This window comes from Panthera pardus, unplaced genomic scaffold, assembly GCF_024362965.1.
Source record: "Panthera pardus isolate Hobbes unplaced genomic scaffold, ASM2436296v1 HiC_scaffold_3, whole genome shotgun sequence".
Lineage (NCBI taxonomy): Eukaryota > Metazoa > Chordata > Mammalia > Carnivora > Felidae > Panthera > Panthera pardus.
The window spans coordinates 35,303,095-35,315,649 of NW_026526876.1; the positions used below are offsets into that span (position 1 = coordinate 35,303,095).

The following is a 12,555-nucleotide window of genomic DNA, read 5'->3' on the forward strand; positions in this document are numbered from 1 at the left end:
ATGGGCGGTATTTATGAGGCAGAGGGAGGGAAAAGAGCTAGAAAAAAAAAACACAGCAGAAAGGTAAGGAAAGAAGTTACGGTTTCACTGAACAAATAGTATAGAAGCAAATGGTGGTCAATAGTGTCAAGGGCTACAGAAAAGCTGGGGAGAATGGCACACAAAAGGCCAGTGGATTTAGGAATCAGGACATTATTGATGATCTTCAGGGGAGTAGAATCAGTGAATTATGGAAGCGGAAACCCAGTTAGAGGCAATTTTACATCAATTTTGAGAATATACAGGCAGAAAGCATAGCATACTTTGTAGTAAATTTGTCTAAAAAGGAGTATTGAGAGAGGATGAGAGGCTAAACTAAATTGCACTGCGAATGGAAAAGAGGAATTAGCATCCAGAGAGCCTGAGGACATAGAATCTATAGGTCTTGCAGACTGAATTGATGTGGAGACTGAAAGAAAAAGGATTCCATTTTTAAGACTTGGAAGCTGGAAGAAGGAAGATGCCATTTGGAAATATAACAAAGTCATAAATTAGAAGCAAGCTTGGGTTCAAAGATGATTTTAAACATGATTGATTTTAGACAAGTTTGATTTTAGACATGATTTTAATATTTTCAAAGGATACTAAGTAGCAGAATGCTCCCCTTTCTTCTGCAATAAATCTTCCTCCCAAGAGATGGAATGAATCTCTTCATTAGAGCAGACAAGTGTCTGTGCCAGTCGTTTTGGTGGACTGTATTTGGAGGCTGGGTTCTAAACCCAATAATGTCTCAGAAATCCCATTCATATCTTAGATACTAATGTTTTCTAGTGTTCAATTCTGTGTATCTTTACATGGTAAATCATGATGAATTGTTGATCCCAGTAACCATGCAGAGAGGCCATTCAGGTCTTTCATCTAAAAGTAGTAACTCTCCTGGGCTGCCCGGGTGGCTCAAAGTGGTTGAGCATCTGACTCTTGATTTTGGCTCAGGTTCATGAGACTGAGCCCTGTGTTGGTCTCTGCACTGACAGTGTGGAACCTGCTTGGGATTCTCTCTCTCATCCTGTCTCTCTGCCCCTACCCAGCTTGTTCTCTCGAAAGAAAGAAAGAAAGAAAGAAAGAAAGAAAGAAAGAAAGAAAGAAAGAAAAGGAAAAGAAAGGAAAAGAAAAGAAAAGAAAAGAAAAGAAAAGAAAAGAAAAGAAAAGAAAAGAAAAGAAGTACGAGTTCCAAGGCAAACCAACAACTGTACCAGGAACTCTTGGTCCATTAAGTCCAACGGACTTTCCTAATACTCTGTCCATGAGTCTCTTATGCTTTCCCTTAGGGCTCTGGGTCTCAAATACCATCTTCCTTGTTCTACAGCTAAATCCTAAGGGACCAAAGCCAAGATTTTTCCCTTGGGCCAGGTTGGTGTGGTATTGAGTTCTAGATCAAGCCCATTAAAGCCAAAGTCCTGAGGGAAGTAGCAACTCTCTTTTGTCCTGCCATTTTCAGAAAGACCCAACACATTTATCTTCCTAGTTTTTTATTGTCACTGACCATGGAATGGCTCAAGTTTGCTCATATTAACATTTTATAACCAAAATGAAAAGGATCTTTTTCTGCGGGCCCCTATCTGCTGTTTTTGGTTTTCAGTAGCTGAAGTTTTCCGTTGAGGTTCTTTTAAACGCCTACATGCAAACTGAAGAGCACTCAAGCTTTGGTGGGATATCACCCACAGCTGGAGTGATGGAGGAAGGGAGGAGGGTACAAGCCTCAGGTGCATCCTTCTCTTAAAAAAAATTTTTTTTAAAAAGCAAAACCACTTGAGCAAACCAATTCCATCTGAAAGCAGGTGAGACCTATCCAGAGAAAGAAGGGAATGAACCTCTTTCCATGTGGAAATGGATATGGATTCATGTATGACCCAGATGTACAGAACGGACAAATTTGAAAAATGTTTGACTGATCCTATAGCCTTGCATCTCTTCTAACCAAAGAGTGAAAGGCTATGAACCATGAACTGTGGTGAGAAGCAGAGGAACAGTGTTGCAGCAATGGCTCCTCGGTTGGTGGTTAGGCCCTGTCTTGCTCTATTAAGCAAACACAGTTAATATAGATAAAAGGTAACCTTGATAGAAGTGAAAATTGAAACTCGAGTTGAAGGTAGCAAGCCAGGCACAGCTGCAGTTGTACTTCCTCCTGTGTGGCAACAGGAGCTCTGCACTCACTGGTGTTTTTTTGGAAGGGATGCAGTTTTTTTAAAATATCTTTTCTTCAGAGTGTTTTGGTTTTTAATGTCTTCACCATTGATGAGAGAGTGGAATATGTTAGTAAGAAGCCACTTAGACTTTCTACATCTAGTGTGTGAGGTCAAATCCACGTTCAGCATTCTAATCACACCTCTGCTATTAAGTGGCTGTGTAACCTTGGACAAATCACTGAAAATATCTCTGGTGTCAGATTTCCTTATCTGAAGAACAAAAGGGGGTTGGATTAGATGATCCCTAAATTCCCTTCCAGCCCTAAAATTCCATTGACTTATAATTCCTCATGAGGAAGCATAACTTCCAATTTCTAAGAACAAATGTTGGGAAAAGTAAGCAGTTTATCTTATATATGAAAAGTCCCTTGCAAATGTTTATTAAGATTAATATCAGGCAAATATTTAGGTGTTATCAGTGTCACTACATATATTTGCCTTCTTCACTTCTTATGCTCTTCAACTCAAGAGTGTGGCAACTCTTTTTAAGAGACTGCCTGGTTAGCAAATTCTTTTGGGCCAGTCCCTCCTCTCCTCTCCAGTTCTATACAGTTCCAGGATCTTGAGTTTCATCCTCCCTAACATGGGTACAGGTGCCTTTTCCCTTGTTTAGGTTGAGCTCTATTTACCTGTGTCAATGAAAGTGACTCCTTAGAAGATTATGTTAAAGAACTACTTCTCCTTTTATCTTTCTCAACAGTATTTCACTAGTACTGCCAGCTTCCTCTATATTCAATGTTGTTTCTTTATCAGTTCCAAGAGAAACAGAGAGATAAGACTCTTTTTAGCAGTGCATATACATGGAAGGGGAAGAGGCAAAGCATGGCTTAAAATCAGAAAAACCATAACAACTATTCAACTCTCACTCTTAGTGGCTTAAATTGAATGCATTTGAAGGACTGAAACAGTATTTTCTTTTTGAAACCAAAGAGCTCCATCACCTTACCTTTTAACTGCGGCCACCAAAAAAGGTACTAAGTCTGAGAACCTTTCTTCTCCCCCGGTACTGGAGAAGAGTTGCTCAAAATGTTTTTTTCATGGCCGCTTTGAGCAGTGACAGCTAAATCTATTCTGTCTCATTTTCTGGATGGTGCAAGTCATTGTCACGTGTGTGTGTGTGTGTGTGTGTGTGTGTGTGTGTGTGTTTCCCCCTGACTGTGGTTCTGAATTCAGATAATGAGTGATCATCCTAATGGTGCTTTCTTATTTTGTAGATGTACAATATTATGTTAACTTCATTTGGTATTTGATTGTCAGTTGTGGGTCTCTCTCTTTGAGCTGCTTTGATAGCTCCAAATACAATCATTGTTCATTCCTTGCATTTTCCTGCCTGCAGATGATTCAATGAAAGTGAAAGATGAATACAGTGAAAGGGATGAGAATATTTTAAAGCCAGAGCCCATGGGAAATGCAGAAGAGCCTGAAATTCCATACAGCTTTTCGAGAGAATATAATGAATATGAAAACATTAAGTTGGAAAGACATGTTGTCTCGTATGATAGTAGCAGGCCAACCAGTGGCAAGATGAACTGCGATGTGTGTGGACTCTCCTGCATTAGCTTCAATGTCTTAATGGTTCATAAGCGGAGCCATACTGGTAAATAAGTTTCCTTCATCCATTCTTCTGAAAACTGTCCTAATGCAGCCATGTGAGAAATGAAATGGTGGAATTTGGGACTTTTGATTACTTTCATTGATTTTTGCTATAATACTGATGTACCTCCCCCTCTCTGCATTTTCATTTACCCAGTGATTTTCATTCCTGCTTTACTATGCATTTGGCAAACATTGCATATGCCATGAATAAAAACACTATAGTAAGCACAGTGTTCTAGGTCAGCCAAATATTTTTCTTCAGCTAATAAGTAGGAGTTGAATTTTGTGATATGCTTCTTAAGCATCTTTCATACATTTTTGCATAACTTTTTGAAAAGCAGACCTCCTTATTATATCGGGTTCAAATTTGATAGATGAAAGGATATAGTTTTTATTATCAGTTTAAAATTTTTATCTTCAGACAAATAAACAGCCAGTCTATAGAACTGCATACAAACACAACAGTCCCATTGAGCCCAATAGATTCCATCTGACATTTGATATGGAATTTTAAAAAAGAGGTATTTATGGCCCTCAATACCTTATTAGAGTTTGAGTATGTGATTCTTTTTTTCAGATTGAGATTATATTCAAATAGAATGCTAAGTAATGTTACAAATTTACATCTAGAAAGCACTTCTAGAGCTATCTTTCTCCCCCCCCAACCCCCCCACTCTGATCCAAGACAAGATGATACCTAAAATAGCCTTACTAGATGAATGCTTTTTCTCTTCTACAGAGAAAATTCTAGAAGTAAGTTGTATGCTTGCCTTGAAATATAGTTCCCAGCTGATCCCAATATGATATGAACAGATATTGTCTAAAAGATGAGCTTTTGCCATAGGCGTCTAATCTGTGCATATGCTTTGCCACTTGCTGGGTGATCAGAAGTCTCCTTTTTGTCCTTTTTAAAGGTGAACGCCCATTCCAGTGTAATCAGTGTGGGGCATCTTTTACTCAGAAAGGTAACCTCCTCCGCCACATTAAACTGCACACAGGGGAAAAACCTTTTAAGTGTCACCTCTGCAACTACGCATGCCAGAGAAGAGACGCACTCACAGGTCACCTTAGGACACATTCTGGTAAGTGAGAGCAATGAGCATTCCATATCTAGTAAATTTGTGTTTCTCAGTGCCCATTGAGGAAACTAGAAAGAGTTAAGTATGGAGGTTTTAATCCGTCATTCCTGTTCTGAAGGGTTACAACAGCAGAGACCTCTAGGGCTAATTACACTTCCATTAAGGCATTAATTGCTCTCCGTCTGGCTCAATGGAGATGATCATCTCCTCACCATCCTTGTTCCCTTAGAGAACAACACAGTCAGACAGGAAGAGCCTGCCCTATAAAAATGCCTTTTAAAATTTTGTGAAAAAATTATAGTCATTGGTATTTTCTTATGGTAAACTTTATTAAGAGATTATTTTCCTAAGAAACACATGCACACACTTTTCATTCAGAAGTCTGGACAAGCAAATGATGTACAGTTTGCAAACTGAGTGTAATTAATTGTCAGATGGTTTCTTTTGGCCATTCTGGGCTAAAAAATTTTTAATTGGGATATAACTGACAATGTGACATTGTATTAGTTTTAGGTGTACATGGGGTAAATTTCTTAAACCTGACTTTTTTCTTGATCAGCCTATTTATTTTTAATCTCTAGAAGATGAGCAGAATTAAAAAAAAACAAATAACTATGTTCTATCTTAATGTTTTCACATTTTATTTTAACCAAGCAAGATAATAAATTTTTTTTCAACATTTAGAATTTCCCTCCTAGAAAACTAAAACTGAGTTTATTTTCAAATTTGGGACCTCATGTTCTTGATGTTATCTGGCAAACTTTTAATTGAAAAAAAAAAAAAAAGGTTTGTTTTTATGTCAATCCACGTACTGCTTTGACTAAAACCCAGCCCCAAACCCACAACTGGTCACAATTCAGAGACTAAGGATTAAACAAATCAGCCCCAGCGAAACCCACCATGAGAGATATTAAGTGGCAAAAGAAAGGTTTCATTTACAGCTCATCATTCAAAGTAATGAATTAAAGATGAGTTTAATCCAAAAAATTAGAACAGTCTTGTCTATTGCTTTTTTCAAGTAAGATCCAAATACAGTGGTCATTTTTGAGATAGATTCTAGACGACCCCAATTTATGCAGAACACTTAAAACAATTTTAGCCCTAGCAAACCTGCATTCATTTTAATTTGGGATTCCAGAGGGATTGTTTAGTGCTTTATGTCCCAAAGACTCTGTTTTAAACAGAGCAAGAGGATTAAAAAATAAAAGTCTCAGTTCCTAAAACTCTGACAAATTCTTAGGGTACGCTTTATCCACAAATCAGAAAACCAGCCCTGCACAGTTGAAATTATTACTTACATATTTTAAGCAATAAAGCACTTGGAGGAGTTGGGAGGACAAAGGTGGCTTGAATTTTACGGATGAACTGTTGAGGAAAGTTTGCTTTATCTCAGAAATTAAGATAAAGTCATTTTTGTAATTCATTCTTATTTCTATTATTCAAAAATATCTTCAGTTAGCTCAGTTTTTATTGATTTAGCCCAGATTTCACTATAGCCACTTGGCAAGGATAAGCTAAATTTATCCAAATATGTCAATGCTCTGAAAAGGCCATCAACTGGCTGAATGGCTAACTCCCAGCATTCTTTACTTACAAGCCAGATGGATGTCACAAAATAAGGAATCTCTTTCTGTTTCATTTTTAAGCCACACAAACCTCCTTGAAGAATAAAAAGGCCCTATATATTTTCCTAAAGAAACAAGATTGGATCTGGAGCCAAAACACCATGCTCAGCGATAGTCATTATATCCAAATCCTTTCATTTGTGAAAGGAGGCTGTCCTTCCGAAGAAAACTCTAATGTGACCATAACCTGATTTTACTTTATTAAATTTAAAAGTAGTATAGATGCAAAAATATCCAAATACCCTGGCTTCTCTCAGCAGTCTCATTCCTAAAGGATAGTTTGCACAGTACCCCAAGACATCATTTATTCTGTAACCGTGAGGGTCACTGAGTGCCCCTTGTGCTCTCCTTATAGTCGAGAAACCCTATAAATGTGAGTTTTGTGGAAGGAGCTACAAGCAGAGAAGTTCCCTTGAGGAGCACAAGGAGCGCTGCCGTACATTTCTTCAGAGCACGGACCTGGGTGAGACCGGTGAGTTCATGCAACACTCGTTCTATCTGCATGTAGTGAGCATCTGCTCTTCTAGGTGGTGGGATATAGTAGTAAGTAAAACAAGCAAACAAACAAACAAACAAACATCTGCCCTCACAGTTTATACTTCAGTGGAGAAAGGCAGACCATAAGCAAAGTAAATAAGTAACATATACCGTTTCTTAGAAGATAGTTAAGTATTATTAAGAAAAATGAAGCAAGGAGGTACCTAGGTGGCTCAGTAGACTAGGCATCCAACTCTTGACTTCAGCTCAGGTCATGGTCTCATGGTTCTTGGGAATGAGCCCCACAGCACAGAGCCTGCTTGGGATTCTCTCTCCCCCCATCTCTCTGCCCCTCCTCTGCTCACACTCCCTCTCCCAAAATAAATAAATAAACTTTAAAAAAGAAAGGATGGAAGAAAAGGAAAGGAAAGGAAAGGGAAAGAAGAAAAAAGAAAAGAAAAGAAGAAGAAAAATGAAGCAGCTACTGGGGGCAGAACCTGAGTCAGGGAGCTGACATTTTAACAGGCTTAAAGGGACAAAGAGAAAGCCCTGCAGATAAGGAGGAAATAGCAAGTGCAAAGGCCCTGGGGCTTGAGTTTGACAAAGTATAAATAGTCCTGTGTCTCTGGAGCAGAGTGGGTAATAGAACATGTGGCCAGAAAGGAAATGGGAAACCAGATCTTATCAAGCTTTGTGGGCTACTATAAAGGCTGACTTTTACTCTGAATGAAATTCAAGATCTTCAAAACATTTTGAACTGAAAGGTGACACTTTTCTCATTAAAAAAAAAATCACTCTACTTGCTATTGAGAATAGATTGTATTTGCAGCAAAATTGGGAATTGTTTGAGAGTCCAGCTAGGAAGCCATCGTAATAATTCAAGCAGGAGAAAATTGTGTCTTGGTAGCGGTAGAGGTGGTGAGAAATATTCTAATTCTATATATACTTTAAAGGTGGAGCCAACAGGATTTCCTAACAGATTGATGTGGGATGTGATGAAGAATGCAGTTGCATGGGGCACCTGGGTGGCTCAGCTGGTTAAGTGTCCAACTTCAGCTCAGGTCATGGTCTCACAGTTCATAGGTTCAAGTCCTGTGTCAGGCTCTGTGCTGACAGCTCAGAGCCTGGAGCCTGCCCTTACCCCACTCATGTTCTGCCTCTCTCTCTCTCTCTCAAAAATAAATAAACATTAAAAAAAAAAGAATGCAGTTGCCATTAACTGAAAAAGCAATTGAGAGTAGAGTGGGTTGAGGAATGGCTAGGGCAGAGTCAGTTAAAACTACAAGGATTTTCTTTGTCCAAGGCCCCAAAATCATATATTTGTCTACTCCTATGATTTACTGTGATGCTTATCTTTGCCTTTGGGAGTTTCACATTTTATTTAGTGTTTTGAATTATATGCCTAGGAGAAATTGGTTGAAATACTAGATGCCTTTCCATATATCAATTATGGTTTTATTTCCTTTTCATTCTTCAGTTGAAATAGCATGAAACTTCTTTGTGTCACATCTCTGCAGTTGTCCTTTGTCCCATCCAGTTGACCATCATCCTGGTTCTGCAGCTTGGGTTGTCTGACATTTTCATTCGATTACTTGAACCAGTTGCATATTCAGAGTATCAAACCCTGAGGGGATTTGCTGTTTGACAGCAGTAGGTGCAGTTGAGTGGTTTGAAGGTTCTAAAGCAGAAAGATTACAAAAGTATGACAGAAATAATGGGAAATGGAGTGGAAATCATAAGTAGCTTAGCTGTACCTATTTTGAGTGGGAGGAAACTTTTGTTTTAGATAAAGCCTATTTTACAGTGTTAGGAACTGGCCAACTGAATTCCGTTGGTTTGCACGCTTCTGCTTTTTATCCTGATGGCATCTTTGGTTTTATCAAGGAGTTGGATTTCCTCCTTATTTCTAAAGAGAAATGTTTGCAACAGACAGTACTCTTAACTGTGAGACATTCCCAAGTTATCAACACCAATTGTATTCCAAATAGAATTATTGTATTTAAAGCTAGAAGGTTAAAGAGAGCATCTAGTCCTACCATCTCATTTTAGACATGAGGATATTGAAACTCATCAAAAATTCAGTGACTTGCTTAAAAATCACTAGGACTTCTCATGTTCCCATGGTTAAATATATTTTTTATTTTCAAAAATTCATTGCAATATAATTCACTTACCATAAAAGTCACCTTTTAAAGTGTACAGTTCAGGGGCGCCTGGGTGGCTCAGTCAGGTAAGCATCTGACTTCAGCTCAGGTCATGATCTCACAGCTTGTGAGTTCAAGCCCCATATCAGGCTCTGTGCTGACAGCTCAGAGCCTGGAGCCTGCTTTGGATTCTGTCTCCGTCTCTCTGCCTCTCCTACCCCCTGCGCGTGCGCACACACACACACACACACACACACACACTCACTCTCTCTCTCTTTCTCTTTCTCTTAAATATAAATAAACATTAAAAAATTAAAGTGTGCAATTCAGTAGTTTTTAACATATTCACAAAGTTATACAACCATCACCACTAATTCCATAACATTTTCATCACTCTCAAAAGAAACCTTGTACCCCTTAGCAGTCATTCCCTCTTCCCCCTCTCTTTAGCCCCTGGCACCCACTGATCTACTTTCTGTCTTTATGGGTTTGCCTATTCTGAATATTTCACATAATTAGAATCATATAATACACGGCCTTTTATGTCTAGCTTCTTTCACTTAGCATAATGTTTTCAGGGCTCATCCATGTTTAGCATGTATCAGCACTTCGTTCCTTTTTTATGGCCAAATAATATTCCATTATATGGATTTACTGCATTTAAAATACAAATCTATTGATCAGTTAATAGACATTTGTTTTTTTTCCACTTTGGGAAAATATGGCTTGATTAGCTATTTTTAAGGTTATACATTATCTGGTTAGTGAAAGAAATATGGTAACACACATATGAGTAGACACACACATATGCATGTATGTATGTCTTGATTCTCTTGGAAGTAGGGGAAAAGTCAGTACACTGTCCCCTATGAGTAGCAAGTTCAAAATTATGGATTTTAAAGTAAGGTTACCATCTTATTTCCCATATCTACAATCATTTTTAGGAATTTCAAATTAGGAAAGTATCAAAGAAATATTTTAGCTGTCTTCAGTGGCTTAAGGTGATTCAGGAAATGCTGAAATACAGAAGTTGAGTTAATTTGCATTTCATAGGGTGGTTTGATGGATGCATGCAACATACTTTAAGTTTCAGTAAAAATAAACAAATAAATAAAGGGTTAACTGAGTCAGCAAGTTTTAATTTTTGTTGCTGTTGTTTAAAACAAGTATGTTGTAATGGTGGTTTCATGTTACAAAATGTTTAAAGTCAGTTTAATCAAGTATAATAAATACTGCATGTCAGTCAATATATTATTCTCTTTTATATTTCAAATAGTTCCCATGATTTTTCCTGAATTCCAAAATGTAAACATTAAAAAAAATTTATTTTTTTAAGTTTATTTATTTATTTTTTTTTTAGTAATCTCTACACCCAACATGGGCCTCAAATCCATGACCCTAAGACCAAGGGTCATTGGCTCTTCTGAGTGAGCCAGCCAGGTGCCCCCAAAAACATAAAGAATGTTTATCCATACAAGCCAATCTTTTTTTTGGGGGGGGGGGTTGTTGAGAGAGAGAGTACAAGGGGGGAAGGGACAGACAGAGAGAGAGAATCTTTAAAAAAATTTTTTTTATGTTTATTTATTTTTGAGAGAGAGAGAGAGAGAGAGAAAGAGCATGAGCAGGGGAGGGGCGGAGAGAGGGAGACACAGAATCTGAAGCAGGCTCCAGGCTCTGAGCTGTCAGCACAAGAGCCTGACGTGGGGCTTGAATTCACAGACTACAAGATCATGATCTGAGCCAAAGTCAGACGCTTAACCTACTAAACCACCCAGGCACCCTGAGAGAGTGTGTGTGAGAGAGAGAGAGAGAGAGAGGGAGAGAGAATCTTAAGCAGGCTCTATGCTGAGCATCCCATGACCATGAGATCATGACCTGAGCTGAAATCAAGAGTTGGATGCTTAACTGACTGAGCCACCCAGGTGCCATACCAAACTTTAATTACTGCCACTGCTCCCTATATGGTTTCCATTTTTGTTTCCTTCTTAAAATTGGGAGTCCCAGTCTGGATATCATGTTCCATTCTGAGCCTAACCAACATACTATCACCAGTGGTATATCTTATCCCTTCATCCCTAGTTTTTAAAGTAATGATAGTAATGTGCTACTGTGGGTATAGCATTTATTCATCAAGTACTTTTTTTTTTTTTAAGTTTATTTATTTATTTTGAGAGCAAAAGAGAGTGTGAGTGGGGGAGGAACAGAGAGAGAGGTAGAGAATCCTAAGCAGGCTCCACACTATCAGCACAGAGCCCAATGCAGGGCTTGATCTCATGAACCGTGAGATCATGACCTGAGCCAAAATCAAGAGTTGGATGCTTAACCTATTGAACCACCCAGGCGCCCCCATTAAGTGCTTAGTGTAAATTGAAGTGCAGCCTAGTCTAAGACCCAAGCTTTGAGACAGACCTGCTCCCATCAGGAAGCAGGTCTTTATGGAAGCAGAACAGATAAAAAGACCTTGGACTGGAGACCAGTTTGCAAAAGAATGTTGTGTTGGGAAATAGGACTTCTGGCCTCACTAATCAGTTCTTTTTATTATTATTATTATTATTATTATTATTATTATTACTCAGATAGCATTTGTTAGATTCTCTAGGTGCCAGAACTGTGGCAGAGTTGTTTGTAAAAATGAATGAAAGTTTAGCCCCTATCCTTGGAGAAATCACAATCCAACAAGGCAATGGGCATTTGATCTATTAATATAATACAAAGGTCTAAGAGAGGTACATGTGATACAGCTACTTCAGGCCAAGTTTTTACTCCAGACCTCATGAGTGACATCATCAAGATAATCCAATTCTGCTGTCTTAATGGAATGTATATGAAAAAAATAGAGAAGAACACGGATTTCATTTTCTCATTAGCTTGATTCTTATCCCAGAAAGGGACTAACAGCTGGCATAGAGATTCATTTAGCCTCATTTCACACAGATTATGAGTACTTGGAGCAGGACATATTTTTGTATGACAATGAGTTCTAGCAATAACAAGATTTTTAAAGTAATTGAATAATTATATTTATTTATGAATCTGGGAGTCACAACCTTTTATCTTCACTCTCATTGTTTCAGCTGAGCCAATACAAGCATGAGAATTTTAGAATAAACTTATATTTTTCCCAAGGAGCAGACCAAAGAAAAAGTTTAAATGTTTTAAAAGTTGATTTTCCCAACTGATTTTTCTTCTTAAAAAGTGATACTATCTCACAGGTAGTATTCATTCTACTTGCTCAAAAAGGCAACAATTTTATGTAGCTTTTTTTGTTAGAACCTGCCTCAGTCTTTGATAGCAATCTTTTGTTAGACAATTCTCGTTACACAATAACACCCCTTTGTTCCACTGTCCATTAGCTACTTACTGACCACACCAGAGAAGAGACAGGAAGCAATGCCTCTTATTTGAGTTC

At 38.1% G+C, this 12,555-nt stretch overlaps 1 protein-coding gene across 2 annotated transcripts in view; it reads left to right on the top strand.

The window, feature by feature from the left end:
* The window catches only part of IKZF3 (IKAROS family zinc finger 3), a 93,701-nt gene that overhangs the window by 58,623 nt on the left and 22,523 nt on the right, over positions 1-12,555 (top strand). For both annotated transcript variants that reach the window (XM_019416029.2, XM_019416028.2), the window contains exons 4-6: positions 3,562-3,822; positions 4,736-4,903; positions 6,881-6,997. In XM_019416029.2, the coding sequence (XP_019271574.1) occupies positions 3,562-3,822; positions 4,736-4,903; positions 6,881-6,997 (546 nt within the window). The remainder of the gene's footprint in view (positions 1-3,561; positions 3,823-4,735; positions 4,904-6,880; positions 6,998-12,555) is intronic.